At 58.4% G+C, this 26,581-nt stretch overlaps 1 protein-coding gene across 1 annotated transcript in view; it reads right to left on the bottom strand.

Annotated features, from left to right (window-relative positions):
* PADI3 (peptidyl arginine deiminase 3) overlaps window positions 1,649-26,581 on the bottom strand; it is a 29,718-nt gene continuing 4,785 nt past the window's right edge. Inside the window, exons 2-16 of the mRNA XM_018054698.1 lie at window positions 24,173-24,353; window positions 21,874-21,946; window positions 19,619-19,680; window positions 18,563-18,680; window positions 17,322-17,447; window positions 15,804-15,982; window positions 15,503-15,606; window positions 15,313-15,424; window positions 13,082-13,189; window positions 10,487-10,638; window positions 9,183-9,327; window positions 8,997-9,099; window positions 7,193-7,272; window positions 4,583-4,708; window positions 1,649-2,904 (exon numbers count right to left, since the gene is read on the bottom strand). Of these exons, the coding sequence (XP_017910187.1) occupies window positions 2,671-2,904; window positions 4,583-4,708; window positions 7,193-7,272; window positions 8,997-9,099; window positions 9,183-9,327; window positions 10,487-10,638; window positions 13,082-13,189; window positions 15,313-15,424; window positions 15,503-15,606; window positions 15,804-15,982; window positions 17,322-17,447; window positions 18,563-18,680; window positions 19,619-19,680; window positions 21,874-21,946; window positions 24,173-24,353 (1,903 nt within the window). The 3' untranslated portion in view covers window positions 1,649-2,670. The remainder of the gene's footprint in view (window positions 2,905-4,582; window positions 4,709-7,192; window positions 7,273-8,996; window positions 9,100-9,182; window positions 9,328-10,486; window positions 10,639-13,081; window positions 13,190-15,312; window positions 15,425-15,502; window positions 15,607-15,803; window positions 15,983-17,321; window positions 17,448-18,562; window positions 18,681-19,618; window positions 19,681-21,873; window positions 21,947-24,172; window positions 24,354-26,581) is intronic.

The raw sequence follows: 26,581 nt of genomic DNA, 5'->3' as shown, positions 1-26,581 counted from the left end.
TGAGGCAGCCCGCGGTGCTCTCAGGAGCCACCCAGCCTGTATCCACTGGGCCCCGGGTCTCAGGCCGGTGTTGAGGGTCAGGACTGAATGCGAGTGCTGGAGGAAGAGTTCACGGACGGCATCTCTCTCCTGCTGACTCCACGACACCTGTCCAGAGGCCAAGCTGGATTTCGGAGGGGGCAATTGTGGTCCAGATTGTGGAGATCAGAAGGGCCAGTCTGGTTGTGGTGGCCAGAATAACCGCCCCCCAAGGGGGTCCATGTCCAAACTCCCTGAACCTGTGAACACGTTACCCTACATGGCAAAGGGGAATAAAGGCCACAGGTGGGATCAAGGCTGTGAATCAGCTGACCCAGAGACGCCGGAAGAGCCTGGCTTATCCAGCTGGGCCCGATCACAAGGGTCCCTGGAAGTGGGAGAGGGCAGAAGAGTTGGGGGAATGTGTGATGCTACAACGCAGGCCCTGGAGCTGGAGGCAGGGGCCACAAGCCAAGGCGCGCAGGAGGCCCCTGGGAGCTGGGAGACAGGAGAGGAGAGAGTCCCCGCTCGGGCTGCCCGGAGAAGCAGCGCCTTCCAGACTTCCGACCTCCAGACCTGTAAGAGTATAAACCCGCTTTGTTTTAAGCCACTGTTTTAAGCCACTGAGTGGTGGAGGAAACACGCGCGCTGGCTATACTGTCGCGGTGTGGACAGGTGAACGGCGTCTGCAGGGGCCCCGGTGGGGACTGATGTTGCTTCCTCTGCCATCGAGGCCAGGCTCCTGGGCTGCAGGAGCCTGAAGCACAGGAGTCACGCTTGCGCCATGAGAAGTGTCTCAGACTTGCTGCTGGGCCCACCGCGGCCTCACGAAGAGGACCTCGTGGTCAGTCTGGGCGCATCCGGGGCGAGAAATGCCTGCTTGGGAACCCATCTGAGTTCTTCCGATTTTAGGCACTTACCATCTGGAGGCATGTACCTCCACTGAAACTCTTTCAAAAAATACAGTTTTCTCAACACTCTCATTGGTCTCAGCTTCCCTTGGAAGTGGGCTTATTCTGTCGGAATCCAGTCATGTGAAGGGCGGTGGGAGTCTATTTCAGAGATTCTAGGTAAACGGTGGCCAGGAGGGGTGCTGGGGGGAGGCTGTGGGATCTTCACTAACCACCCGGAAACCACCCAGCCCTGGGGCTGAGTGAGCTGTTCTGAAGCTTGCCTCTGCAGAGAGAACACGGCGGTTTGCAAGGAGGGGCACAGGGAGCAACCTCCCGGGGCTCCAGAGCAAGCCCGGGGGGCCTTCACGGGGTGGCCATGGCCTCCCCGTGGACAGGAAGGAGGGTGTCCCTCAGGGCACACGCAAGCTTCCCCAAGGTCCACACCCTGGCTTCCCATTGCCACACTCACAATGCAACTTTCCGGCCACAGCCCAGACCCTCGCCCTGCCATGCTCGCTCGGTCCTGGCAGCCTGGCATTAGACCCCTGGGCTTGCATTTTCACATCGTATCATTGCAACTGGCCATGGTGACCCATGGGATGAGTCCCGTGGCCAAGATGGAACAACCTCACAGTCTTAACCAAAGTTTGGGCTGCTCAGCCTCAAATTCCTGGAGGCCTAGGCAAGCAGATGCTTCAGCTGCAAGAAAGTTCCCTGCTCCTGCTGTCTAGAGGGAGCTGAACGAGATTCACGCTGTTCGTGTTTCTGTCGATTTATTAGCCAGTGACGGAAGCACAGCTGGACCCACACAGAGCACCCACGGAACGGACATACACCTGGGGAAAGCACCCCGCCCCTCTCCCTGCCCACCTGAGCTCAGACTGGCCCATCCCCAGAGCCCTCCCGTCCCGAGTGGTCTCGGTGGGTTTGGCCCCACCAGGCCCTCTCTCCTGAGGCAAAGCAGGACATGGAACGTTGACCTGGGGTCAGCAGAAAGCCCAGGACTGATTCTACCAGGGGTCTCCCCTCCTGCAGAGAGGCCCAGGGCCACTAAAGCGTCTCACATCTTACGAAGGACATTCTTCACCCTGTGGCCAGCCTTCCCGGTCTCCGGGAACCCCCCATACAGTTTCATCTCAAGACTCTCCAGGAGGGTTTGGAACCAAGCCAGATGATGAGATGCTTCTCAGGCTAAGTAAGGAGTCGCTAACGTTGCTTCAACATACGTCTGGAAGCACGTACTATGCTGGGCGCTGGGCAAGGGAGATTTCAACAGCTGGTCAGAGGCTTGGGAGCTGGAATGCTGGTCCCACCTCCATCTACCAGACCTCTGCTCCTTCACTGTGGGTGAGGCTCTGGGCTAAATCTCAGACCAAAGCAGGATTGTGGGTCCTTCCTTCATGAGGACACACAGGCCAAGAGGGCAGAGGAGAGGCGTGGATGTTTCTAGGCTCCAGAGGGAATTAGGCTCCACACAGAGGATTTGGGGGTGGAGAGGGGGGTGTTTGGAGGAGTCCCCGTGGGTCACGCTGATCTGCAAGACAGACCACAAGAAATGAGGTCCCTCTCGGGAAGCGAAGGGGGTTAAGTCTGAGAACCGCATGGGCGGCAGGCGAGGCGTGAGCACTGGGAGGAAGAGGCTTCCGCGCGGGTGCTCCACCCGGAGCCCTGGGGTCTCTCGACACTGCCCGGGGGCTGTTCCGGCCTCCGTCGCCCAGGCGGACGGCCCACCCCAGGGGTAAAGGGTGGCGGGCCCGGCTCAGGGCTCCATGCACCACCACTTGAAGGCGAAGGGCTGCCGGCGCACGTTGGTGCCGCAGTGCACCTCGCCGTGCAGCATGTGGTACGGGGTGAAGTCGTCGATGAAGGTGCAGCGGAGGCCCAGCGGCTCCAGCAGGGACCGCACCTTCTCCTCCAGGCAGCAGCGGCCGTTGATGACGGGCCCGAAGGGCTTGGGGATGCCCAGGTGCTTGCCCAGCACCAGCATGTTCACCTGCAAAGGGGGCGGCCAGGTCAGGGGCAGCATCAGCTCCCACCCCAGCACCTTCTCTATGCTCAGCAGGACCTGGTGCTGTCTTTGAAGCAGCCTTGCAAACAGCCACTCGCCCCTTCAGGTAGCGGGGGAGGGACGCGGTCTGGCAAGAACTCTAGCCAGCTGCGCACGTGCAGAGCTCACGGCGAGAGCTTCTCCCTCTGGCGGCTGCCCTCCTCGCTGGTAGGCTGTGGCAGCTGCCGTGTCTGTGCTGTGGAATCCCGAACTCCCAGGCTACAGCCGATGGGACCAGGGTAGATGTGTACCCCGAGCTGGGCCAATCAAATTCCCTCCTCGGGTGGCGCCGTCACCGTGGTGGGAGAGCTGAGTCTCTCTCCCTGTGTCTGCACTTCTGTGTGGCCATATTAATGTCTGTCCCCAGGGACAGGGAGGCTAGGGAAGCCAAGCAAAGGAGGAGGCAGTGGGGTGGGGGAGGAGGGATGAGGGGGGTAGCCGTGGAAACAGGAGCTGGTTCCAGGCCCTCCTAACGCCCCCCACAGCGGCCACCCCTGCCACGGGCCTTCCTGGGGTCCTTATGCTAAATCTTTGGCTCTGGCCGAAACCCACTTTGGTGGTCTTCCGTTTCCTACAAACACAAGAATCTGGAGCGCTGCACAAGCTTCTGGGGGCGTGGACCTTATTGCAAGGCCTTCCTGGAGATGCAGGAAGGAAAGGGAGTGATAAGAGGCTTTGCAAGTGGGGAAATCAAAGAGGGCAAGCAGTCAGAAAGGGGAAGGAGGAGGAGGGATGAAGCAAGGGTGGTGTGGACAGGCTGCCCGCAAGCCTCTGCTGATGGCGGAGTCTGGTTCCTCCAAGGGACGGAGGTAGGGAGGGTTCGAGAGGGAGGGGAAAGAGGCAGCAGGGAGCTGGCTGACTGTCGGCTGCGCTGCCGGAAGGGTGGGCCTCAGAGAGCGCCCGGGGGTTCGCTGTTAGAAAGGCAGCGAGTCTCAGGCCCCTGAGGGATCAGAACCCCTGGGGTGGGGCGCCGAGGTCCCACTGTTCCAGATGCAAGTTCAAGTTTCAGAGACACCAGGGGCAAAGCCCCCAGGCTCAATCAAAGGCCACTTCTTCCACAGAGCCCTCTTGGGTTTCCAGGCCTACCTCTCGGGCTGGAAGTGGTTTCACCTCTGAAATGGCACATTACTTTATCACACAAAGTAGATCTTTGGGACAAACCCTCAGAGAGGTGAAGCGAGTTTCTCCTCGACCAGATTTGACTGGCAGCTCGTTGGGAGCAGGGAGCAGCCAGAGTCATCTCTGCATCTCACACAGGGTATGTGGCGGGTGGGTGAGTGTCTGGGAGCTGGGAGAAAGGGCTGTCTGACCTTCCGGTGGGTGCTCCACGCATGGCCTCATGTAATCTTTCGCTCACTGCACAAATACCGAGTGGGTCCCCGGGAGGAGAGAAGGGCCTTCCCAGATGGCCCCGGAGTGCGGGCTTGGCCAGGGAGCATCTTGTGGTGACTGACAACCGGTCAAGAAGAGGTCCTTCTGCTGGGACCGTGGGGCCTCTGAGTCTCCGTGCCCCCAGCCCCGGCCCCTCAACCCCAAACACAGAGGCAGCGGGCGCTGGCCCCCGGGGGAGTGAAGGCTTGGCACCTGATCTGACAAAATCAGAAGCCCCGGCTGACGGCCTCACCAAGTCTGGGAAGAAGGCCACGGCCTTCCTCCTCTCCATCTTGAAGAGCTGCGGGATGTCCACGATGTCGCGCTCGGCCAGGCCCAGCTCCCGCTTCAGCACCTCCCGGTTCCAGTCGATGCAGCTCTGGGGAGGGGGGGGGGGAGTCAGGGAGGCCTTGCGGGTGCAGGGTGCGGGGGGTGGGGAGGCCCCACGGGGGCACGTCTCGCTGAGGACGGACAAGATGCCCAAGTGCCCACAGGTCAGCCCTCCACACGAACCTCCTCCTTGTGCGCCTTCATCAAAACACACCTGCTTGGGTCCCCCCGCCACAGCCTCACCCCCTGGCAGGGCGCACGACAGCGTGGCTCAGGGTGTCCCGTCCTCCACCCGCTTCCTTCTCCAGAGCCTCACTCCTCCGGGATCTCCTCGTCTTACCGTTCAAAACACCAGACACCGCCAACTCACACATTTCTACCTCCCAGCCACTATCCCACGGACAGAGGAGCCTGGCGGGTGTCAGTCCACAGGGGAGCAAAGAGCCGGACATGACTGAGTACGCACATGGGAGCCACTTTACAAAGCCCAGCGCCTTCCCTCGGCTCAGACGCGCAGGTGCAACCAGCCCCCGCGCACCTCCACTTGGGTGTCTGACGGGCACATCAGATGTGAGGAGTCCAAAGACAGACTTTCATTTCTACCCACCCTCCAGCCATCCCTTCCGCATTCTTCAGCTCTGGAAATGCGTCGCGGCTCAGCCCAGATGCACTGACATGCGTACTCTACCACGCACAGCTAGCGGGAGCTTGCCTACCGCGCAGGGAGCTCAGCTAGGGGCTCCGATGACTTGGAAAGGCGGGTAGGGGGTGCGGGAGGGCAAGGGGGCGTGTTATACAACTGACTCCTCGTAGAGCAGACGCTAACACCCCATTATAAAGCAATCAGGTTCCCGGGTGGCTCAGTGGGTAAAAAAAGGTCCGCCCCCAATACAGGAGGCGCAGGAGAGGTGGGTTCCATCCCTGGGTCGGGAAGATGCCCCGGAGGAGGGCCTGGCAGCCGCTCCAGTACTCCTGCCCGGGGAACCCCATGGACAGAGGAGCCTGGCGGGCTACAGACCACGGGGTTGCAAAGGGTCGGACACGACTGAGCGGCTAACCGCGCGCGCGCGCACTCCAGTGAAAGAGAAAGCCCTGCAGTCACTCCCGGCGCCTCCATCTGCTTCCCAAACGCGCCGATCTGACCCCGTCCCCACGCGGGCGGAGCGCCGTCCCCGGCGGCCTGGCCTCGCGGCCTCCTCCGCCACGCGGTGACCCGACCAGGCTCCTCACAGCTGCCCCCTGGCAGGAGTGGAGCCGCCGAGGGCCCGCCGCGAGCTCCAGCCGTGCGAGCCAGCCCACGTGGGCGCCCGAGGCCCCACCCGCTGCGCACGGCCAGTGGCTAAGCGCAGGGGCAGAAGGGCAGGCCTGACTGGCTCGCGGCTCACCCCACTTTGCTGAGCCTGACCCGGGCTGCCGGCCGTCAAGGACCCGCCCGCCCTGCCTTCCCCCCACCAGCTCGCCCTGCCTCCTCCACTCGCTTCCTCCGTCCCTCCTGCAGGCATGGTCCCTAATTCAGTCCCTGAGAGGGTCACCCCCGTCCGGGCGTGTGCTTCTTGGAGGGCCCTGCGCTGGATGCCGTCTGTTCTTCTAGACCCATTGCCCCCTTCTTCCCTGCACTGCGTCCTGGGGGACTGACCCTTGGGAACCAGGGGTTCCTGTACCCGCAGGCTTCCCGCCGGGCTCAGCCCGCGGGGGCGGTGGCATAAGGTGGGGCGCTGCTGGGACAGTGTACTTGGGGTCACGGCAGGTTGGCTGTGCAGTCCCAGCTCCCGTCTTACAACCTCTTTTTAAAATTTAATTAATTGGGGGCTAATAACAATATTGTGGCCCTGTTTGGAGCGACCCACCCAGGCTCCAGTAACATGCTCCTCAGCCAATTCCTCCAGGCCTGGGAGAGGTGAGAGCGCCCCTCTTCCTACCTTGGGGATGCAGAATAGGCCCTGCTGATTTCCTTAGACCCGCCCTGCACCTCTGCAAACACCCTTTTCTGAGCCACTCTCTGGTTATCCGCTTCAAGTGCCCTTGCTTCCTGCTGGGACCTACAGTCACTACCCCTGCCCCTTGCCATAACTGAAAACAGATCCTCAGCCCAGCAGCAGAGAGGTCACTCCAAAGCCTAAGTCAGATCGAGTCCTGTCCTGTGCTCAGATCCCCAGTCGCACTCAGAGTCACAGCCAAAGCCCCAGCACTGCCCTGTGGGGCCCTGTCTCTCCTCATTCCTCTTGGGCCCCCAGCTTCATCCTTAAACGCTCCAGGCCTCTTCGTTCCGCCTCAGGGCCATCATCTGTGCTGTTCCCTCTGCCTGGAATGCTTGTCCTTGCATGCACCTGGCTTGGCCCCTCATTTCTCTCGAGTGAAAGTGGGGATTTAGAGACTCTCTGGGCCTGTCACCGCCCCCCCGCCCCCCGCCCCCCGCCCCCCCACCCCCCCTTCCCCCCGCCCCGAGCTGTCCTGAACCATGAGCCTCAGACCTCTGTCCACAACCCCATCCCCAGCCATGCCTACCCCCATGCCTGGCCCACGGCCCTGGTACCTGCACAAACTTATTGTAGCTGATGAGGCTTCCGTTGGAGAGGACCTGGCTGATGGAGACGGTGTTGACCTGCTGGTTGCCTGTGAAGGAGAGGGGCAGGGTGGGAGTAGCCCAGCAGAGGCCAGGCTTGCAGGCGAAAGGCTTGTGAGTCGGCAGCTCCCTGGCGTTTCCTCCTGGCCTCTGAGCAAGCCTGGGTGTGTGAGGACGGCAGGGGCGGGCTGCTGCAGCGCATGAGCGTGAGGCCTTCACCCAAGCACATCAGAAGTGGTAATGCTCCTTACTGGAAATGTAACCCCCAACCCTCACCGGGCATTGGATGATGATGGCTCTTTTTTTTGGCTAGTGGTGGGGCGTGGAGCTGGGTCACCCACCTGCCCACCAGAACCTGCCCTGATGGACACTGCTGAACCCTGTTCCTGACCTCCAAGAGGCGACTGCAGGGCAAAGGGGCTCTCCCAGACCCATCTCTCCTGCTGGCCTGATGAAGTGTTCATGGAGACAGGCAGGACACGGGAGGTCAGAGCCAGTATCTTTTGAAGCTCACAGCTGCCATTTACTGATCTCTTACCCTGCACAGGCCCCAAGCCAGGGCTCTACACTCAACACCTCATTTAGTCCTCACAGCAACCCCACAAGGCATGCATTTACACCCCCATTTTACAGATGAGGAAACTGAGGCTCAGAGAAGTAAAAAGATTTGCCCCACGTTTTGCAGCTGGGAAATGGGGGTACTGGTGATTCAGACCCAAGCCAAGTGCTCATGAAGGGCTGAAGCCTCGACCAAGGGCTGGACCCACCTGCCCACGTGCAGGCTCGGGTCCCCCCACCCTGGTCAGAGTAGAGACGCAGGTCCACGGCATCCCCACTGAGGCCGCTGAGCCAGCGACTTCCCCTTGCTGAGCCCCACATCCTCAGGTGTAAAGCAGATGAGTCACCCTCACAGGCCCTCCTGAGGTCAGATGGGGTCAGATGCCTGGAGCACGCAGCCCGGGGCCTGGCACACGGTGGGGGACCACCGAGGTGCCGGGCCTCTCCAGCCGCTGCGCTATCAGCTCTCTGGGGCCACCCAGTGGTTACACATGGCCCGACAGCTGTGAATCCCCTCGCTGCTCAGCTCAGCCTCTCTCTGGGCCCTGCTCACTGCAAACCCCTGCTTCTAAAGAAGATAAAGATGGCTTTCCCTCTGCCTGGTACATGAAATTTGGATTTGAGAATTTTCCAGGTTTGATCTGAGCTCAAGGAGTCTGTTCACAGGCCCGATGAGAGAGGGGGGGATGAGGGCAGTTGTATTTCTTCCATTTTACAGCTGGGGCTCCAGGCGGGTGGGAAATAGATGTGGGAAGTTGCACTTGGGAGCTTTTAAGTTCTGTGAATGCTTTTCGCTTGGAGGGAGGTTTGGTCCAGGGCAGGAATGTTCCTGAGCCCGGGCTCCAAGCTCCCAATAGATGTTCCACTGATCAATCAGATTTCACTCGCAAAACACACATTATTCAGACTTTCAAAACAGCGAGGGGCTGAGCATCAAATCCCAAGTGCTAGGCCCTTCGGCACAGAGGCCCCTATATGACTGCACTGGTCACGTGCCCCAGAGCGGAGCGCGTCTCTGCTGTGCCCACGGCCAGACCCCATCGTCCTCCGTGGCGCTCCCTGCCAGCTCTGCCCGAGCTGTGGACAGCGGGGCCTGCTGAGCCAAGGGGTCTCAGACCTGGAGGCCAGGCCCCCTTCCAGTGGGACGTCCCTCTCTCAAGCCGTGATGTGGCAAGGGGGGGGGCAGGAACGCGGCGACGAGGGGCACAGCACCCACCGGCAACCCCTTGGAACAGGAGGGCGCTCCCGTGGCCCCACTTCTGCTTTTCCTGGAAGAGCTTGAAACAGGCGCTGGGGCTGGCCAGGAGCATTCGGAAGCCCTGTGTGCAGAGAACAGACTCAGCTGAGCCCCGCGCCTCCGCTCGGCTCAGCCCCGGGCCCAGAGCTGTCCCTGGGTCTTCACCTTCCCATCAGCGGCAGGGACGAAGCTCAGAAACTCATCCACGTGGCCGACCGCCAGCCAGTCCACGAAGAGCTCCACGGGCGGCTGCACCTTCTGGGCGTGCAGGAAGTCCCGGACCACCTGGGTGACCCGGCGGCCCCTTGACCTGGGGCCCAAGGGGCCAAAAAAAAGTTAGCTGAAGAGAATATACACAGAAACAGAAGGACGAGAGTTCAAGATTTCAGCAATGTCTGTAGAAAGCTTGCCCTGCCTTTGTAATTCGGAAAGATGATAAATAAATATATATTTAAGTTACACTCAAGGTGAGTTCTCTAAGAGGCAGACACAGGCAGGTCAATCACAGCTTACCATCCCGGTCTCCTCATCCAGGCAAATCCTCAGGACCACCCTCAGACCCCACCCTCGTGTTCTCCAAGTGGCAGATGTCACCCGCGTAGTCAACCCGCGGCTGGGCAGTTCTTCCTAGAATTTAACTGACCTCTCTCTCACTACAGACTCAGCTTCCCACGCATCAGCAGGGAAAGAGGGTGATCTTGTCTCACAGCCCCAGCATTTTACTTTTGTGAACTCAAACCCCCTTTTCCTCTTGCCTTCTGAGAAAGTATTGAATGGCATGGCGCAAACGTCCTCTGTCGGTGAGATCATGTGTCTGAGGACAGGTGGTCCCTTCAAAGCTTCTGGTTTCACCTGTTTCTGATCACAAGTCTGTTCTAACCACTTTGCTGAACTTGGTGGGCGGTCTTGGCCTATTCCCATGGCAAATAACGCTGTCGCACGGTTCCTTGCGTCTTCCATCAGCACCCCTCTGCCGTGTTACCCCCCTTCTTTAGGTCACTGCTGTCTCCGTTTCCACGTCCTGTACCTCCCTTTCGCTCTCAGGGAAAGATCTGATGTTAGTCATTTGTATCGTAGTGTGAACAAGCCTTGATTTAAATGCAATTTCTCCTGGGACTGTTGAGGCTTAAAACCGTTCTCTTCTATAATTAGTCACTGGTATCGACATGGATTTATTTTCTGAATCAGAAGACCCAAGTCTAGCCATGACTCTGCCTCCCGTGTGACTCACCCTCTCCGGGCCCACTTGTGAAACGGGAGTGTTGGACTGAATGGGCTCTTGGGGCCTGCTTGCTCTGGGCATCTCAGACCCCTTGAGAGGAGTGTGGACGACGTCCGGGGGGCAGCCCTCTGCCCCTAGCAGCACTGCGGCCTGGACTGCCATTTCATCACTGGCCATCTCTGCTTCTCTCCCAGGAGTGGGACGGCCCTCCCCCAGCCACCATCAACACCCACCCTCAGTCTCTCACCCAGGCAAGTTGCCCCCGAAGAGGATCCGCCCCAGGGGGTACTCCTTCCCGTTGGCCACCACAGGGGGGCTGACCTCCAGGTTCCCGAAGGAGTCCAGGCCGCTCACAGAGTTGTCTCGTGGTTCCCGGGTCACGTACCCGAAGTCTGGACCCTGGTGGGGAAATAGAGTCAGGCTCGGGGTGGGAAGGCTCACCAGGAAGCACTTGAACCAACCTGCTGGGCTCTAAGCTCCTTAAAGATGGGGCGTGCATGGCCACCCATTCTTCAGATAGAAACACTGAGTCCAAGATGGACATCTGAGCTGACTATTTCCTGCACACTCAGATGCTCATGCTCCCTCCAGCCCTGCTGCCGTTTCAGAGCGTGTTATTCCCCCGGTCACGGGGATACAGGAGAGAGGGCCAGGCGGTCCCCACACCCCCGTGAGAGGTGGAGCGGGGGCTGCGGCCACGCCTGTGTCCTCTGCGTGGCCTTCCCGTCAAGTCTCGCCCCGGGGCGGGTATCTGGCTGCTCTAGAGGGCCCTGTTCTCGGGGCCTAAGGGGCGGGTGATGGTCCTCTGAGCCTCAGCTTTCAATCTAGGAAAAGGAACAACTCCCCAGGGCCGTCTCTTACAAGGAATTTAGACAGTGCTGAGGCCAGGAGAGAGCTCCTCCCACCTTCATGCCCAGCGAGGGGTGGGAGAAGCCTCCACTCTCTATGGCACCAAGGGGACCGCCCCTTTTTTCTCAGGAGGGGTCGGTTAGGACATATGCTCTCCCTTTTTACGGAAGTAGAGTTGAGCACAATGGTCTGTTGATTTCTGCTGTAAAGCAAAGTGACTCAGTCATACATATATGTCTATGCATTCCTTTCCTTATTCTTTCCCACGGTGGGTCATCGCAGGATGTTGAGGATGGCTCCCTTGCTGTTCAGCAGGATCTCGTCGTTTATCCATTCTGCGTATCATAGTTTGCATTCAGTTCAGTCGCTCAGTCGTGTCCGACTCTTTGCGACCCCATGAATCGCAGCATGCCAGGCCTCCCTGTCTATCACCAACTCCCAGAGTTCATTCAGACTCATGTCCATCAAGTCCGTGATGCCATCCAGCCATCTCATCCTGGGTCGTCCCCTTCTCCTCCTGCCCCCAATCCCTCCCAGCATCAGGGTCTTTTCCAATGAGTCAGCTCTTCGCATGAGGTGGCCAAAGTACTGGAGCTTCAGCTTTAGCATCATAGCCCAAACTGCCAATCCTCCCCTCCCCTCTCCGCGTCCCCCTGCCAACCACAAGTCTGATCTCTGTGTCTGTGAGTCTCTTTCTGTTTCCTAGGTAAGTCCATTTGAGGACACCCGCTTTACTACCGATAACAATGCCAGCTATCTACGTTTGTGCTTTCTCTGTGTTGGCATGAAGAAGCTTCACAAACATCTCCGAGACCTGGGCTAGCATATTTTTACTGATGAGGAAATTGAGGCTCAGAGAGGGGAGATTACTCACGCAAGGTCACACAGCATGTGGGTGACGGAGCCGGGCTGCTCTGACTCCAGAGCCTGTGCGCTTTCTGTTTTAGTTGGAGGATAACTGCTCCACAGTGTTGTGCTGGTCTCTGCCACACAGCGTGAAGCAGCCCTAAGTATACGCACGCCCCTTTCCTCCTGAACCTCCCTCCCATCCCCCACCCCTAAGCCTGTGTTCTTAACAGCTGCACTCTCCTGCCTCCTCTCCCCATCTGGGGTTGCCAGATTTAGTAAATAAATATAGAGCATGCTCAGTTCAATTTGAATTTTATATAAACAATAAATGTATTTTTAGTATACTCCATGCAGTGGCTGACTTTATTTTTCTGGCCTCCAAAATCACTGCACATGGTGATTGCAGCCATGAAATTAAAAGATGCTTACTCCTTGGAAGGAAAGCTTTGACCAACCTAGACAGCATATTAAAAAGGAGAGACATGACTTTGCTGACAATGGCCTGTCTAGTCAAGGCTATGGTTTTTCCAGTGGTCATGTACGGATGTGAGAGTTGGACTATAAAGAAAGCTGAGCACAGAAGAATTGATGCTTTTGAACTGTGGTATTGGAGAAGACTCTTGAGAGTCCCTTGGACTGCAAGGAGATCCAACCAATCCATCCTAAAGGAAATCAGTCCTAGGTGTTCATTGGAAGGACTGATGTTGAAGCTGAAACTCCAATACTTTGGCCACCTGATGCGAAGAGCTGACTTACTGGAAAAGACCCTGATGCTGGGAAAGATTGAGGGCAGGAGGAGAGGGGGACGACAGAGGATGAGATGTTTGGATGGCATCACCAACTCAATGACATGGGTTTCTGTGGACTCTGGGAGTTGGTGATGGACAGGGAGGCCTGGCGTGCTGCAGTTCATGGGGTCGCAGAGAGTCAGACACGACTGAGCGACTGAACTGGACTGATGCAGAGTATGGGACATCCTTACGCTAAAACAGTTCTCGCAGTTCAGCCGACATTCACCTTAGCCTGGCTTCTCCTACATTTTACCTGGCAGCCCTGCTCCCATCCCTGAAAAGCGTGGCTCCCAGTCTGGCCCTCGGGGCAAAGCCCCCCGGCCTGTAGGCCCAGCTGCGGCCCGAGCACTCACCAGGATTCTTTCGTAAGGGAAGTTTTGCAGCTCGCCATTCCTGGGGGAGTCGAAGACCACTGGGAAGGTTTTGTGCGGCGCCTGGGTGTAGCCCAGCTCCATCTCGTCCTGCAGGCCCGGGGGGCACCAGTGGTGGACGGTTAGCAGCTTATCCCCCTCGCCTGGCACTCAGGGCTTCGGGGAAGACTCTTCACTCTGCCTTGGGCCGGCTCTACCCTTTGAGGACTGAGGCGGGCAGAGGCCGTGATGCCCGCTGGCTGGAGGAAGGGCTGGAGGTTCGGGGGTGGGGCCCTGCTTACCTAGGGCCACAGAGCAAGGCAGGTCGGCAATGAACAAGCACATGGTCTCGGGGTGTCCCTGTGCTGGGTCACAGGGGAGTGGGGGCAGAGAGGGCTTTGGGGTGGCCTGAGTTGGACAAAGAGGCTGCTGGGCACCAGCCATCACACATGGCCTCCGCGTGTGGCCCTGGGGGACTGACAGCAAGCGGGGTGGAGGTGGCCTGAGGAGGCACAGACCCGCCTCCTTTCAAGCACGTGCCATGCCCAGGTCAGTCCTGGAGGCAAAGATAACCCAGCACTGATGGACTGTGTGTCCAGCGAGAGGCTCACTAGGATGTCCCCGGCCCTGCTCCAAGCATCTTACAAGTGCTAACTCCTGCAGACCTCACAATATGCCTATGTGGGGGCACCGCGATCATCCCACATCACAACAGATGGAAGTGAGGAACAGCGGGTCTAGGTATTTGCCCAAGGGCACACAGCCAGTCAACAGCAGAGCCAGGATCCAGACCGGGCCAGTTCTTGTCCTAGTGTCTCGTCCTGAAACAACTCCTGGGAGGAACTTCCAACTGAAGCAAAAGCTTCTTAGCTTGGTGTTCAAGGCCTCTCACCTCAGTTCTTACCCTTTGCAGAAGCTTGCGTGCACGCTAAGTCGCTTCAGCCATGTCCAGCTCTGTGCGACCTTATGGACAGGAGCCCACGGGGCTCCTCAGGTTCTCCAGGCAGAACACTGGGGTGGGCTGCCATGCCCTCCTCCAGGGGACCTTCCCGACCCAGAGGCCGAGCTGGCGTCTCCTCTGCGCCCTGCACTGGCCGGCAGGTTCTCTACTGCTAAAGAGATGGAGCTGGCGTCTCCTCTGCGCCCTGCACTGGCCGGCAGGTTCTCTACTGCTAAAGAGGTCGAGCTGGCGTCTCCTCTGCCCCCTGCACTGGCCGGCAGGTTCTCTACTGCTAAAGAGGTTGAGCTGGCGTCTCCTCTGCGCCCTGCACTGGCCGGCAGGTTCTCTACTGCTAAAGAGGTCGAGCTGGCGTCTCCTCTGCCCCCTGCACTGGCCGGCAGGTTCTCTACTGCTAGTGCCACCTGGGAAGCTCTCGCAGAAGCTTGATCCTGGCCAAGGAGAACAGCTGAAGCCCCTTCTCACATCTCCCACCTCTGGGCCTTTGCACAGGCTGGTCCCCTGCCAGGACCACCGTTCAGTGAGCTCCAGCACCGCCCTCACCAGCTCTGTGGCCCGAGGCATCTTGCCTCTCTGAGAGTTCCTTCTTCACTGACAGGGCGCTGTCAGGAAGGTGAAACGATGCTGGGCATGGCCTGCAGGGAGTGCTTGATAAACCGCACAAGTCATCATCCATTCGCCAAATCTGGTCCAGCTCAAATGCCCCTTCCAGGCAGTCCTCCACTGATCTGCTTCACGGACAAGGGTGATTCCACCCGCCTCCAGGCCCCACTGGCACTTTGCCAGCACCCCTGCTTTGTTTTAGACAGTTGGAACAGCGACTTCCATCCCAAACACTCTCTGTACCAGGGCTTCTCAGCCTCGGCTTTCTTGACACTTGGAGCCAGCTAATTCTTTGTCGTGGGGGCTGTCCTGTGTATTACAGGATGTTTGGCAGCATCCCTGGGGCAAAAACAACCTTCCATGGAGGATCACTGGTCCAGGCCATTGAGGGCAGGGAGTGGGCGTCCCCAACTCTGCCATCCCGCACCCCCCGCCCCAGTACCTAGCCCAGATCCTGTGGGTGAATGGATGTCATATTCAACGTCAGTGTGCCTGAGTCTCCAGAAGGTTCTGGAGAGGGGGAAGAGCTCTGGGTCTAGAATTAGGAAGAGCAGGGCCCTGGGGAGGGTGGACGCAGCCCCGGTCCTCCTGGATATTCCCCGCAGCCCCTGTGTTGGAGCCAGCCTGCAGGCTGGGGTCACTCGAAGTGCTCACTGCCCAGGGGCTGCGGTACCTGGATCCAGCGGTCGTTGCGGTTCTCGGCCTGCGGGCAGATGGTCAGCTTGCAACCGGCCCTTCTGGCCAGCTCTGCCACCGCGTCCACGAAGCACGTGTTGTTCCTCACGCTGTGGACGAGCCCAGGGAGAATGCTCAGGACACAGGCAGACGCAGGGGCCAGAGGACACCCCACGCCTCCGACTCACCGGCACACGTACACCTCCAGGGGCGGCTGGGTGCTGGGCGTCATAATCCAGGGGGCCACTCGGAACACCACGGTGTCGGTGAAGATGGGGGACTCAGAGAAATCCTGCAGGTTGAGACCGGAGGGGAAGCAGACTGGCCTCGGGGCCCAGCGCTAGCAAGGTGCTAGCTACTGGAGCAAGCTGCTAGCTCCTTAGTTTCTGGAGAGGCAGCCGCGGGTGGCCAGGATCCTCCACACGGGGGCGCCCGCCTCTACTGGGCATGGAGGCCATTGCCCACCCTGTCTGTCCCGGACGCCCCTACCTCGTTGGAGTCATCCAGCAGGGTGACGTGGAAGGTGACGAGCCCCGAGAAGCCGGCGTCGGGGAAGGACAGGCCCTCCACGAAGAAGCGCTCCTCGTCCCCGTGGAAGCGGGGCACCTCGTAAGACACCTTGTTCTGGCCCAGCACGTGCCGGTACGCCTCGCAGGAGTCCTCGGGGCCTGGCAGGGGGCAGAAGGGCCTTGCGAGGGGGCCCCGGGGGCAGGAAGCATTGCGCAACCTCCCCGACACAATGGAAGCCACACAACCACCCCCGCTTCTCACCTCCCACTCGCAGAGGAGAGAGAGAGAGGCTTAAACCCGAGTTCGGGCAGGTCTGGGTGGGGCAGGGAGGGTGTTCCTAAGGCGGCGCTGAGATCTTTCAGAGGGCAATTTGGTGGCATCTAGCAAAGCAATGTTTACCCCTAACCAGCAAGTCCATGCCCAGGTAGTGTCTTTCCTATAAGATACAAGTGGGAGGTGTTCGCTGATTATTTACTGAACACCTACTATGCACCTAGGAGGTGTGGTTCAGGACTCAGGACACCGCCGCGAGCACGGTCCCTGCCCTCCAGGAACCGAGATTTCTGAAAAATCGAAACACCGCAAAAAACCGTACGTTCATGGGACCAGATCAGTTACAGCACCTCCATGCTTTGAAATACGACGCGACTGTGGAGGAAGGCAAAGCAGAGCTACACAAGAGACGTGTAGGATGCATAACTCGGCGAGAGAAACCATGCGGAAAGCAGAAAGTGGGCGCACGCGCGCACACGCACACACACGCACGCGCACGCGCACGCCAAGCACGTTCAGGGCACTTAAAAACACGTCAGCAAGAACACACAGGAAATGGGTCACAGAGGACACACCTTAAGAGTCAGGCTCGGGAGTCGGGTAGAGACTCTACATACTTCCGTATTTCTAAACTGAGCACATTATTACTTGCGTTGCCCAAAAAGGTACATCTTACAGAAAAACCCAAATACATGTTTGTATGTTTTGGAGATATTATATATCCTTGCTTGCATCATGCTAATGACATGGTAGCTAGGTAAAGCAACGGTTTGGGGTTTATCGGGGTGGGCGAGAGATGCAGGCTGAACAGAGAGGCAAGGAGCCAGGGTATCTGGGACTGGCTTTAAAACCCTTCACCAAACAAGGACGGACGCATCACGTAAGAGAAGCAGAATAGCGACCCTTGTTGGGTCCGAGTGGTTGGCATAGAGGGGTTCTTCACAGTGTTCTCTCTGCTTCTGGGTATGCTTGAAAGTTTTGATAATCTAAAATTTTAAACGTGCTTAAAATATATTTAAAAATGCATTCATCTGCTAAAACCACCTCGGGCACGGCTGTGCCAGGGACGCCAGGCAACCAGTCATGAAACCTGCGCATCTGATGCTTCTTCCTCTGGGCCCTCAAGGAGGCTCCGGAGCCAGAGCAGAGCCTGCACCCCAGCCTGGGTGGGGTACTGAGCACCCCCCCCGCCCCCCGGGCAGGGAAGGAGGGGCATCAACTCACCGCAGGCATGGAACACCCGCGCCCGCTCGGCGTCAGCGCTGGAGGTGTGGAGGACGAGTTTGTGGTCATCAAACAGGGCGTCGGGGCCTTGGGTCCGCAGAATCATCACAGACATGTCTTCCAGGTCTGGGCAGCCAGACACAGGGCCACGGCTCAGGAGGCCTCCAGCACCCCAGCCCCTCCCCAGGGCAGAGGGTGCCAAGACCTGGGTCTCTGCCCCAGCTCTGCCCGCCCGGTGGAAATACTGAGAGCCACCAAGACCAAAGCAGGAACATGTCTGTGCGTGTGACGGGGGGAGACGCTTCCTGCCCTCTCTGTGCCTCCGTTTCCTCCTCTGCCCATAGAAACCGAAGTTCAGAGTGGCCAGCCTGCTGCCTGGCCCGGGGCAGGTGAGCAGGAGCAGCGTGCAGTGGGAAGGCGGTCCAGGCAGCAGGCGGGTGAGGGCTCTCCTCTCAGGCCCAGTGTCACTCGCTACTGCCCTGGGCCGGCCCCTCCCTCCCGGGGCCTGTCTCTGAAATGACCCTGCCAACTTTCCGAGTGGCTTGGGCATCTCGCGGGTGAAGCCCCTGACCCACACCCAGGACACTGCCACGGCAGCCTTCATGGGGCTGTGCACGCGGCTCAGGATGGACTTAGAATGTGGAAAGTGCTCAGTCGTGTCTGACTCTTTGTGACCCCATGGACCATACAGTCCATCGAATTTTCCAGGCCCCCATGAACTATACAGTCCATGGAACTCTCCAGGCCAGAATGCTGGAGTGGGGAGCCTTTCCTTCCTCCAGGGGACCTTCCCAACCCAGGGATCAAGCCCAGGTCTCCTGCATTGCAGGCGGATTCTTTACCAGCTGAGCTACCAGGGAATGTGGGGCATCTCTGAAATCCAGGCCAGCGATGCCAGCGGGAAGGAGGCTGGATTTGGGCTTATAGGAACCTTGGACCTGCCTCAGGCTGACTGAGTGACTTCGGGGATCCCCTGACCCCTGAGTGTCAACATCGTCATCTCTGAATTTGGGGGAGGCTGCCCTCCCGTGTGGATGCTTAGATGAGAATTTGGGGAAAGGCTCTGATGCAAAGTAGGTGCTCAGCATTAGCACTTTCCAAGCCTGGAGGGGGAAGAAGATGAGGCCGCTCTTCTCCAGAGCACTGCCCTGGTGGGGTGCCCGCTGGCGCTGGGGTGCCCGCTGGCGCTGGGGTGCTGGGGAGGGGCAGGGTGGCTGGGCGGCGGCCCTGGCGCCCCTCACCTTGCAGGCAGCGCACGTGCTGGTCACAGTTGTCCTGGTCGTTAGAGCTCATACTGTCTCTGTCGCAGTTCACCAGCAGGACGGCTCCGTGCCCGCTGGGTCCCCAGACCCACTGCCGCTGCAAAGCACAGCCGGTGATGGGGGCTCTGGCCAGGCCTGCGCCCCCTTCCCCAGCTCCCTCCTGGCCATGTTCCTCACCCCTCCTCTCTTCTCTGCCCTGAGCCAAAAGAGGCGCTCCCGCTGAGGAACCAGCAGCTCCTACTACTCATTCGTCAAGTTCAAACGACAGCCTCTTTCACAGCTGTCTGCGGCATGCCTCCAGCCAGCATCCCCTTTCCCAACAGGCAGCTTTCTGAGGGTGAGGTCCATCTTCCCTCCTTGGCCCCTGCTCCTCCTTCCAGCTGCAACGCCCCGCCTCCTGCAGAACTTTGGAGCCCAGCCCCGGTGGACTTCTCCCTTGCTCACAAAGCCCAACGCGACCTCCTCTGAACTCCCAACATCTTCACTGCCACCACAATTCAGCGCAAAGGTCTTTTATAGTTTCAGACTTGGTAGATTTCCTTTTCACATAGATTAGGGGGTCCACATGCTACAAATCTAGCTTACTGCCTATTTTTCTAAATAAAGTTTTATTGGAACATCGTCACACCTTTCCCCCTCGTATTGACTATGTAGCTCTTTCATCCTACACTGGCAGAATCAAACCATTGCAACAGAGACAAGATTGCCTGCCAAGCCTAAAACATTTACTATCTTGCTCTTACTGAAAAAAGAAAAAAAAGTTTGCCAACCCCCAACCTAGATTGAAAATCCAGAAGGACTTGTCTCTACAAAGGGAGGCCTAGCCCAGGGCTGGACATGCATGTGCTTAAAACTCTTGATGATGCTTTTTCTGCCAGTGAAAGAAGATCCCCAGCCATTCTTGGGTTGGCTCCACTGGCCTTGACATCAGCTGGGAGGCAGGGGGATACCTCTAATGACCTCACCCCTTTGAATCCAGCCTAGAGCAGCTGCGAACTCCATGCCCCTTTCTGGGTCCAGGCCGAGATAGCCTACCTTGTCCACAAAGTCCCTGTCCTGCCTGCCTTCACAGTTCAGGTCACAATCCAGGGTGATATCTGCAAGGACAGGGCAGAAGGTGAGTCACGACAAGCCTCCTAGGGGCCCAGCGCAGGCCCATGACCTCCACCTTTTAGCCTCAGTCTCAGGGCCCATTCTGGGGCCAGACAAATGGAAGTCATTTCCAAGAGGTGGGAGCATTTGGAGCCTCCCTGCCCGGGCTGGGGAAAGAGGCCTTGGGGAAGATACAGGGTCAGAGTGAAAACCCAGGTCAAATGCTGCCCCCTCCAGGAAGCCTTCCCGGAATTCTCCCTCTTCTGCCCCCCGGTAGCCCTTACTGTCTGGGGGCACTCTGCCCCGTGCCTGGGTTGCCTGGTTCTGTCTGAAGCTCCCTCGTCTCCCAGGGGTGGGCCAGTGAGCCCGAGCGTTTGCGCCAGACCACCGCGGATCTGGACCTAGGCTCTGGAGCCAACTGGCTGTGTGGCCCTGAGCCTCAGCTTCCCCTCACATCCCCGCCTCCACCCCACCTTCTTAACCACTCTCCCCAGAAGGTGGGGGAGGTTTTACAGCACACATGAAACCTTCAAGGGAGCGAGAAAAAAAACTGAAATGATTTTTAAATATGTGAAAAGATATTCAACCGCCATACAAGAAGGGGATGAGTCTCAGAAACGCAAGGTGGAGTGAAAGGTGTGTACAACGTGACCCCACCCAGACAGCGTGCCAAGGCAGGCAAAAACAGACGATATGATTTGGGTGTGCCTATTCAGATGACAAAAACATGCAGAAAGGAAGAGTATTTATCACAAGACAGCGGGTACCGTAGGGGAGGGAGCAAGTTATGATCAGAGAGGGGCTTGGGGGTACTTCGGGGTGCTGGTCATGTTCCCTGTTCCATTTCTCAACCTGGGTGATGGCTGCTCGAGGGCTTGCTTTCTAACTGTTCTTGTATCCGCCACCCCCCACCACCCGCCCACCCCCCTCCCCGCCCAGCCAATACACACACAGTCATATCGGGTTGGCCTAAAAATTCGTTCAGGTTTTTCCATAAAGTGTTAAGAAAACCCAAACAAACTTTTTTTGCCAAACACATACACATGTATTTTCCTGTATGTGTATTTTCCAGTAAACAAGGTGTGGGTGTGTGTCCGGGGAGGGGGAGGCAGGGAGACCCCCAACCTCAGTCCTAACTAAAGGGAGGCAAAGGAGAGCAGCAATGAGACGCTGACCTCTCAGGCTGGAAAAGCAGAAAAGGCTGGAAATGGACAGTGTTGGCTAGACACTCCCCTGCGCGGCTGGCAGGTGTATGAGAAGGTATGGCCTTTCGGGACAGCCATCTGGCAGTATCTATCACAGCTGAAACGTTCACTCCCTGTAACTCAGTGGTCCTGCTTCCAAAAACGCCTCCTGCAGGCAGAGCGTCTTCAGCTCTCCTGGTAACTTTCTTGCCCTCCGAAATGGCTGCCCCAGCGTGAACCCACCCCTAGTAGAAGGAGTTTCTGGTCCCACATCCTTGGCAGTTGAGTCTCTTTTCATCTGGGTTCTGAGCACTAGGGTTTTCTCCACTGTGATTTGCTGGTTTCCGTTTTTTGCTTATTTCTATTAATCGTTTGGTGGTTCTTTCTTACTGATCAGCATCCTCCATTACCTGCAAACGCTGATCCAGGCATACGCATGGCAAATTGCTTCTCCATAGCCTGACTTTGTACTTGTCCTCTGTTGTATAGATTTCCATTTCAGTAGAGTCTAATTCATCAATCTTGCCCCCACTGGCTTGTGCTTTTGTTTTGCCTTGTTAAAGAAAACGTCTGACTACTTTGAAGTTGAAGAGACATTCTCTTCTAAAAGCTTTAAAATGTTGACTTTCACCTGGATGCTTTTTTAAATTTTATTTTATTTTCAATTGGAGGATGATTACTTTACAACATTGTGATGGTCTCTGCCACACATCAGCATGAGTCAGCCAGAGGTATACATCCGTCCCCTCCCTCTTAAACTCGAGTCCTCCCACCTCCCTCCCCATCCATCCCTCTAGGTGGTCACAGCACTGGCTTTGGGCTCCCTGCATCATACAGCAAATCCATCTGAAGTTTGTTTTTGAGGATGATATAAGGCGGGGACCCACGTTCACTGAGCATTACAGGATAGCTACATGCGCCTGGGTCTGAGTTCTGGTTCTCTGTTTGTCCCAGTGGTCTTTTTCCAGCCCGGCACCACCTTCACTCTGCCCTTGGCTGAGGCCCCCGACTTACCCACACAGGTGAGGTAGAGCACCGCGTAGGCCAGGGGCGAGGAGTCTCGGCTGGAATGGTAGGAAATTTGAACCTGTAGAGAGATGGGCCCAGGGTCAAGCTGGCTGCAACTAGGAGCCTGGCCCCAAGGCACAGGTCTTGGGGGATCTGGCAAGGAGGGGCGGCGCTCCCAGGAACCTCTGTGCAGCCACCAACCCAGCTCTTCCTTTAGCCTTCTCTGCCACCTATTTTTCCGTGCCTCGGTTAGCTCATCTGTAAAATGGGAACTATTTGTGAGGGATTCCATGGAGACCTGCATCCCAGTGCTGCTGCTGACTCCTGTGTGATTTTAGCAAGCCCCCGTTCCCCTTTGGATCTCAGTTTTGCCATGGATAAAACGAGGAGCTTGGTGCTGCAACTAAGACCCGGTACAGCCAAATAAATCAATACATTAAAAAATAAAGTAACATAAGGAGTTTGCACTGGGCAGGGTGTAGGGACACCCCTGTAACTGTGGCATTTGGACAGGCCTTTACTTGAGCCCAGCGCCTCCACGTTCTGTGACTTCGGCCGAGGCCCTTCACCTTTCTGAGCTGCCTCAGTTTGCTCCTCTGCAGTACGGGTTTTATACAGGTCCCTACAATCAGAGGACGGTAGTTCAGATTTGAAACAATCCATGGAGAAGGCTGATAGGGTAGGAAATGCCCAAGAAATACCAGCTCTTGTTATGAGAGGGCAGGGGGCGTGGTGTATGAGCCGGAGCAGCGCTCCTGAGTCAGATGGCCTGGGCTGGCAGAGGACACCCTGGGAAAGTTACTGGGCTGTCCGGGTCTCCCTCTCCTCCGCCGTGGATGGCTCGGAGGGACTGATGACAGGTTGTGCGGATTAAAGCCGGAAAGCGTGGGACGTTTGGCACCGTGCCCACAGCACACGCCCAACAGCTGTTTAAGGTGAGGCTGAAGACGGTGATGACGATAAAGCGAACTCCAGGCGGATGCACCGAGGCCGTTTCACCCTCCGCCCTCCTCCGGTACCTTCCCTCCTGATGCGGTCCCTCAGCTCTCCGGCTCCGATGTCCTGGCTCCCAGGGGGCTCAGGAACTTACCAAGACCCATCCCTCCTCAGTCCTGAGAGCCCCGAAATCCTGCAGCTGCGAACCCCCGAGAGTCAAGCCCCGCGGGATGCTCGCTTCAGGCACACGGTTACCCGGACCCTGGACAAAGGCAGGGACGTTCTGATGACCCTCCTCTGTCCCTGTGGTCCTCGGGGCCAAGGAATTCAGAGCGCGGCCGCCCCCGCACCGTCTCTGGCTCAGGGCTGAGCGCCCATCGCAGGCCGGCCCACCTTCTCGCCGGGCTCCAGGGGCCTCTGCCCTGACCCTCACCCACGCGGCTACTCACTAATCACGTGACCTCGCGTAAGGCACGCCCCTTCCTGGTCGATCTCCTTGTAAAATAGATTCGTGGAGTCCTGCCCCACCTGCTGCAGGAAACTCCCCGGATGGGCTAATTCGGATCCCTGGGTGGGAAGGACGTGGGGCTGACGGAGGGAGCTTGTCCCCAGGAGTTAGGCAGCTCTGACCCCTGAGCTCTAGATTCCCCACTGACCAGCTCTGTGGCTGCGGGGCGGTTGCTCTGAACCCTAGTGGCCTCCCCCGAGAACCGCGCACGAGACCCCGCCGCTGAGGCCGTGGTCAGGGCGGGCGAGGGCACGCTGCCTAGCACTGGGCGCCCGGTCAGGGCTCCTTGAAGGGCCAGTTTCCCGAAACGGCGCCCCTGACCCAGCGGGAGCCTGCCGCCTGCACGGCAGACCTGACTCCCACTGCGCCAAGCTCGCGGACCACCCCATCCCCCCCATTTTTCAGACGCCCCGTGCCCGAGGGCCAGAACACTGCCTCCAGCCCGGCCGCGGTAGACTCGCTCTTGTGGCTGACTGGGCAGAGAGAGGAGAGGAGGGCAGGCATCCTGCCTGAGAAGGGAGCGGGGTCAGGAAGGCGGCGGGTTAGGGAAGGCGAGGCCCTGAGGGAAGGGGCCCCCGAGGCAGCTGCTCCCCTCTCCACCTCTGCTTTCTCTCCCCCATTCATAGTACCGGGGACCACGAATCAACCCTCAGCCACAGGCGGGGAAACAGGCTCCGAGAGGCGATGAGAGTGGCCAGCAGACCCACAGTTTGTGTTCCTATGTCGCAGAGCTGGCGGCCCCAGGGCCAGGCTCTTGCTCTCTGGGTTACCCCGCATTCTGGATAAGAGAGGGCACTGGGCCCTCGTGGAGCTGGGTCGCCCCCCACCCCCAGTCACCCCCAGACAAGGGCGCGCGCTCACGTGACTGTCGTTGAGCTCGTTGCTGGGAGAGTTCATGACCACGACGATCTGGGAGCCCACGTCAAAGTGCCACCGCCGGGCCTCCGCCCGCTCCCGGTCCCTCTCCACGCTGGGGCAGATGTAGACGTCCACGCCGGGGGTTCCGTAGACCTCGAACATCTCTGTGCCCTCAGGAACTGACCTGGGAAAGACACAAGCCGTGGGAAGTGCTAGAGGGCAGCCCTCGCTCAGATGCTTGAACTCTGGCTCGAATGCTTGCTTCCTCCAGGAAGCCTTCCCAGACTACCCCAGGCTTCTCAGATCCTTCCAGCAAGCTCCTAGGAGTCAAACTTGGACCCCGACCACATATACACAGTCTCATATTCCCAGGTTCTGTGTTGATGAACATTTCCCTTGTGAGTTCTCCAGGTATTCATTGTAGGGTTAAAAAGTCCGTGCTGTCCGTCCGATGGCCCTGGGACTTCCTTTCAGCCCTAGCTGGTCTGGGCATCTTGTTTGAAATCAGTCTCCTCCGTAGGGTGCCCATGCACCTGCGGGAAGAAGCACCCACTGCCCCAGAGCCTTCAAGCCAGCTGGAGTGCTGAGGACAGCCCTGCCCAGGGCAAAAGATGGGTCAGGAGGCAGTGGGATCACCCAGGGAGAGGCCTCTGTGGGGAGAGGACCCGGAAGGCTTCCTGGAGGGAGAAGCACACACCCAGCGGGGGGCACTGGCTGAGCTCTTGCTCTGTGCCAGCCATACTGAAGTTTCATAACGTGCATTGTCATGTAATCCATTTTAAAAACCCAGGTAGGTACTATTATCTCCCATTTTACAGACAGGAAAACTGAGGTCAAAGTAACCTGTCTAAGGTCATGGAGCTAGTAGGTGGCAGGACTGGGATCCACATCCAGGCCTCCTGGCTCTTGAGTCCACATTCTTACCTGGGTGTAATGACAGCAGAAGTCGAAACCCCCAGGCCCCTGCCCTGCACAGTTAGTGTGGGGGGCTTGAGGGGGGCTTGACTGAACCTTCCCAAATATCGCCTCATCTAGTCTTCTGCACAGCCCCATTTAATGTGGGGAAACCGAGGCTCAGGACGGGCGAGGGGCGTGCCCAAGCTGCACTGCGGCCACAGCCCCCGCTCCGCCCCAGGCCCTCTCCCTTCTCTGCCTTCACTTGGAGGAGAGCAGGCCTCCTTCACTCCTCGCTGGCATGATTCTGGCACTTCTCAGCACAGCTTCCCTTTATAGAAAGAGAAACATACAGAGCCCAGACTGGACTCCATCAGGCGGCTCTCCCGCCAGGGCGCGGCCTGCTGGGCGTCCTCGCCAGGTAGGAGGAGCTGACGCACCTGTGTCTCCTCCCAGGCAGGGCTGCCAGGTTTAATAAAACAGAGCGCATGCAGTCAGACCCGAATTTCAGGAAACCGGCAAACAGTTATCTTCGCCTAAGTATACCCTGCGCAATATTTGGGACATCCCTCGACTGAAAAATCACTCATTGTTTGTTTGGACCGCCAGTTTAACTGAGTGTCCTGGGTTTTATCTGGTAACTTACTCCCGAAGCTGACGTTTCCAGAGCTCTATTCTGCTGTGCCCTGGGTCTGTGAGCCGGACCGCCGGGGGACAGGGAGAGCCTGCAGTGGGAGGCGTGGGGACACAGAGACAGAGAGACAGATACGGAAGCGAGAGAGACGAAGACTCAGGCAGCTGGAGCCGGGGGTGAAGGGCCCCCAGCGGCCCCCCACCACCCAGGTGCTCCTCGGGCCCCAGGCCTCCGCAGCTAGAGCGGCACACCTTGGGTGGTCCTTCAGACATGACGCCCACCCAGTTCCCAGGCTGCAGACTCTGGTTTGGGGTATTTCAGCCTGGCTCTCCTGTACCTTCCCAGCCCAGGCCCCGTGTGAGCCTCCAGGGGGACCCCAGATGAAGACGGAAGCAGCCCTGTGCAGGAGGGTCCCAAAGAAGCCAGGGGCTCAGGGGTGCCAGGACCAGGGTCAGGACCAGGCCGGGCTGCCCTACAGCCAAGTGGCCTGGAACAGCTCACCTGGCCCTCGAGCCTCGCCTTTAAAGTGGGGTAATGACACCCGCTGGGCCAACCGCAGGCAACCATGAGGCTCAAACACGGTTAACAGATGGGGCAGTCTCGGAAAACCACTGGCCAGGAAGGGGGACGGGGTTATTAAGGTAAATTAGGACATAGGAGGCAGGCGTATGGGAGCAGGCTGAGGCTGGGACTGGGGCATCTGGGGAAGCTTCACGGAGGAAGGAGTGAACTAAGGGCAAGGAGGAGACACAGCTAAAGGGAAGGGGTTTCCAAGTGGAGGCTTCGGAGGTCAAGGGCAAGCTCAGGCTGCAACGAGCTTGCTGTCATGTCGTTCCTGGGTAATGGGAGCCAGCGGTGGCTCCTGAGTATGAGGGCGACCTGCA

Source organism: Capra hircus, chromosome 2 (genome assembly GCF_001704415.2).
Source record: "Capra hircus breed San Clemente chromosome 2, ASM170441v1, whole genome shotgun sequence".
In the NCBI taxonomy this organism is placed as follows: Eukaryota; Metazoa; Chordata; class Mammalia; order Artiodactyla; family Bovidae; genus Capra; species Capra hircus.
The sequence above is the reverse complement of the archived record's forward strand: the minus strand, read 5'-3'. Positions and strand labels throughout refer to the sequence as shown.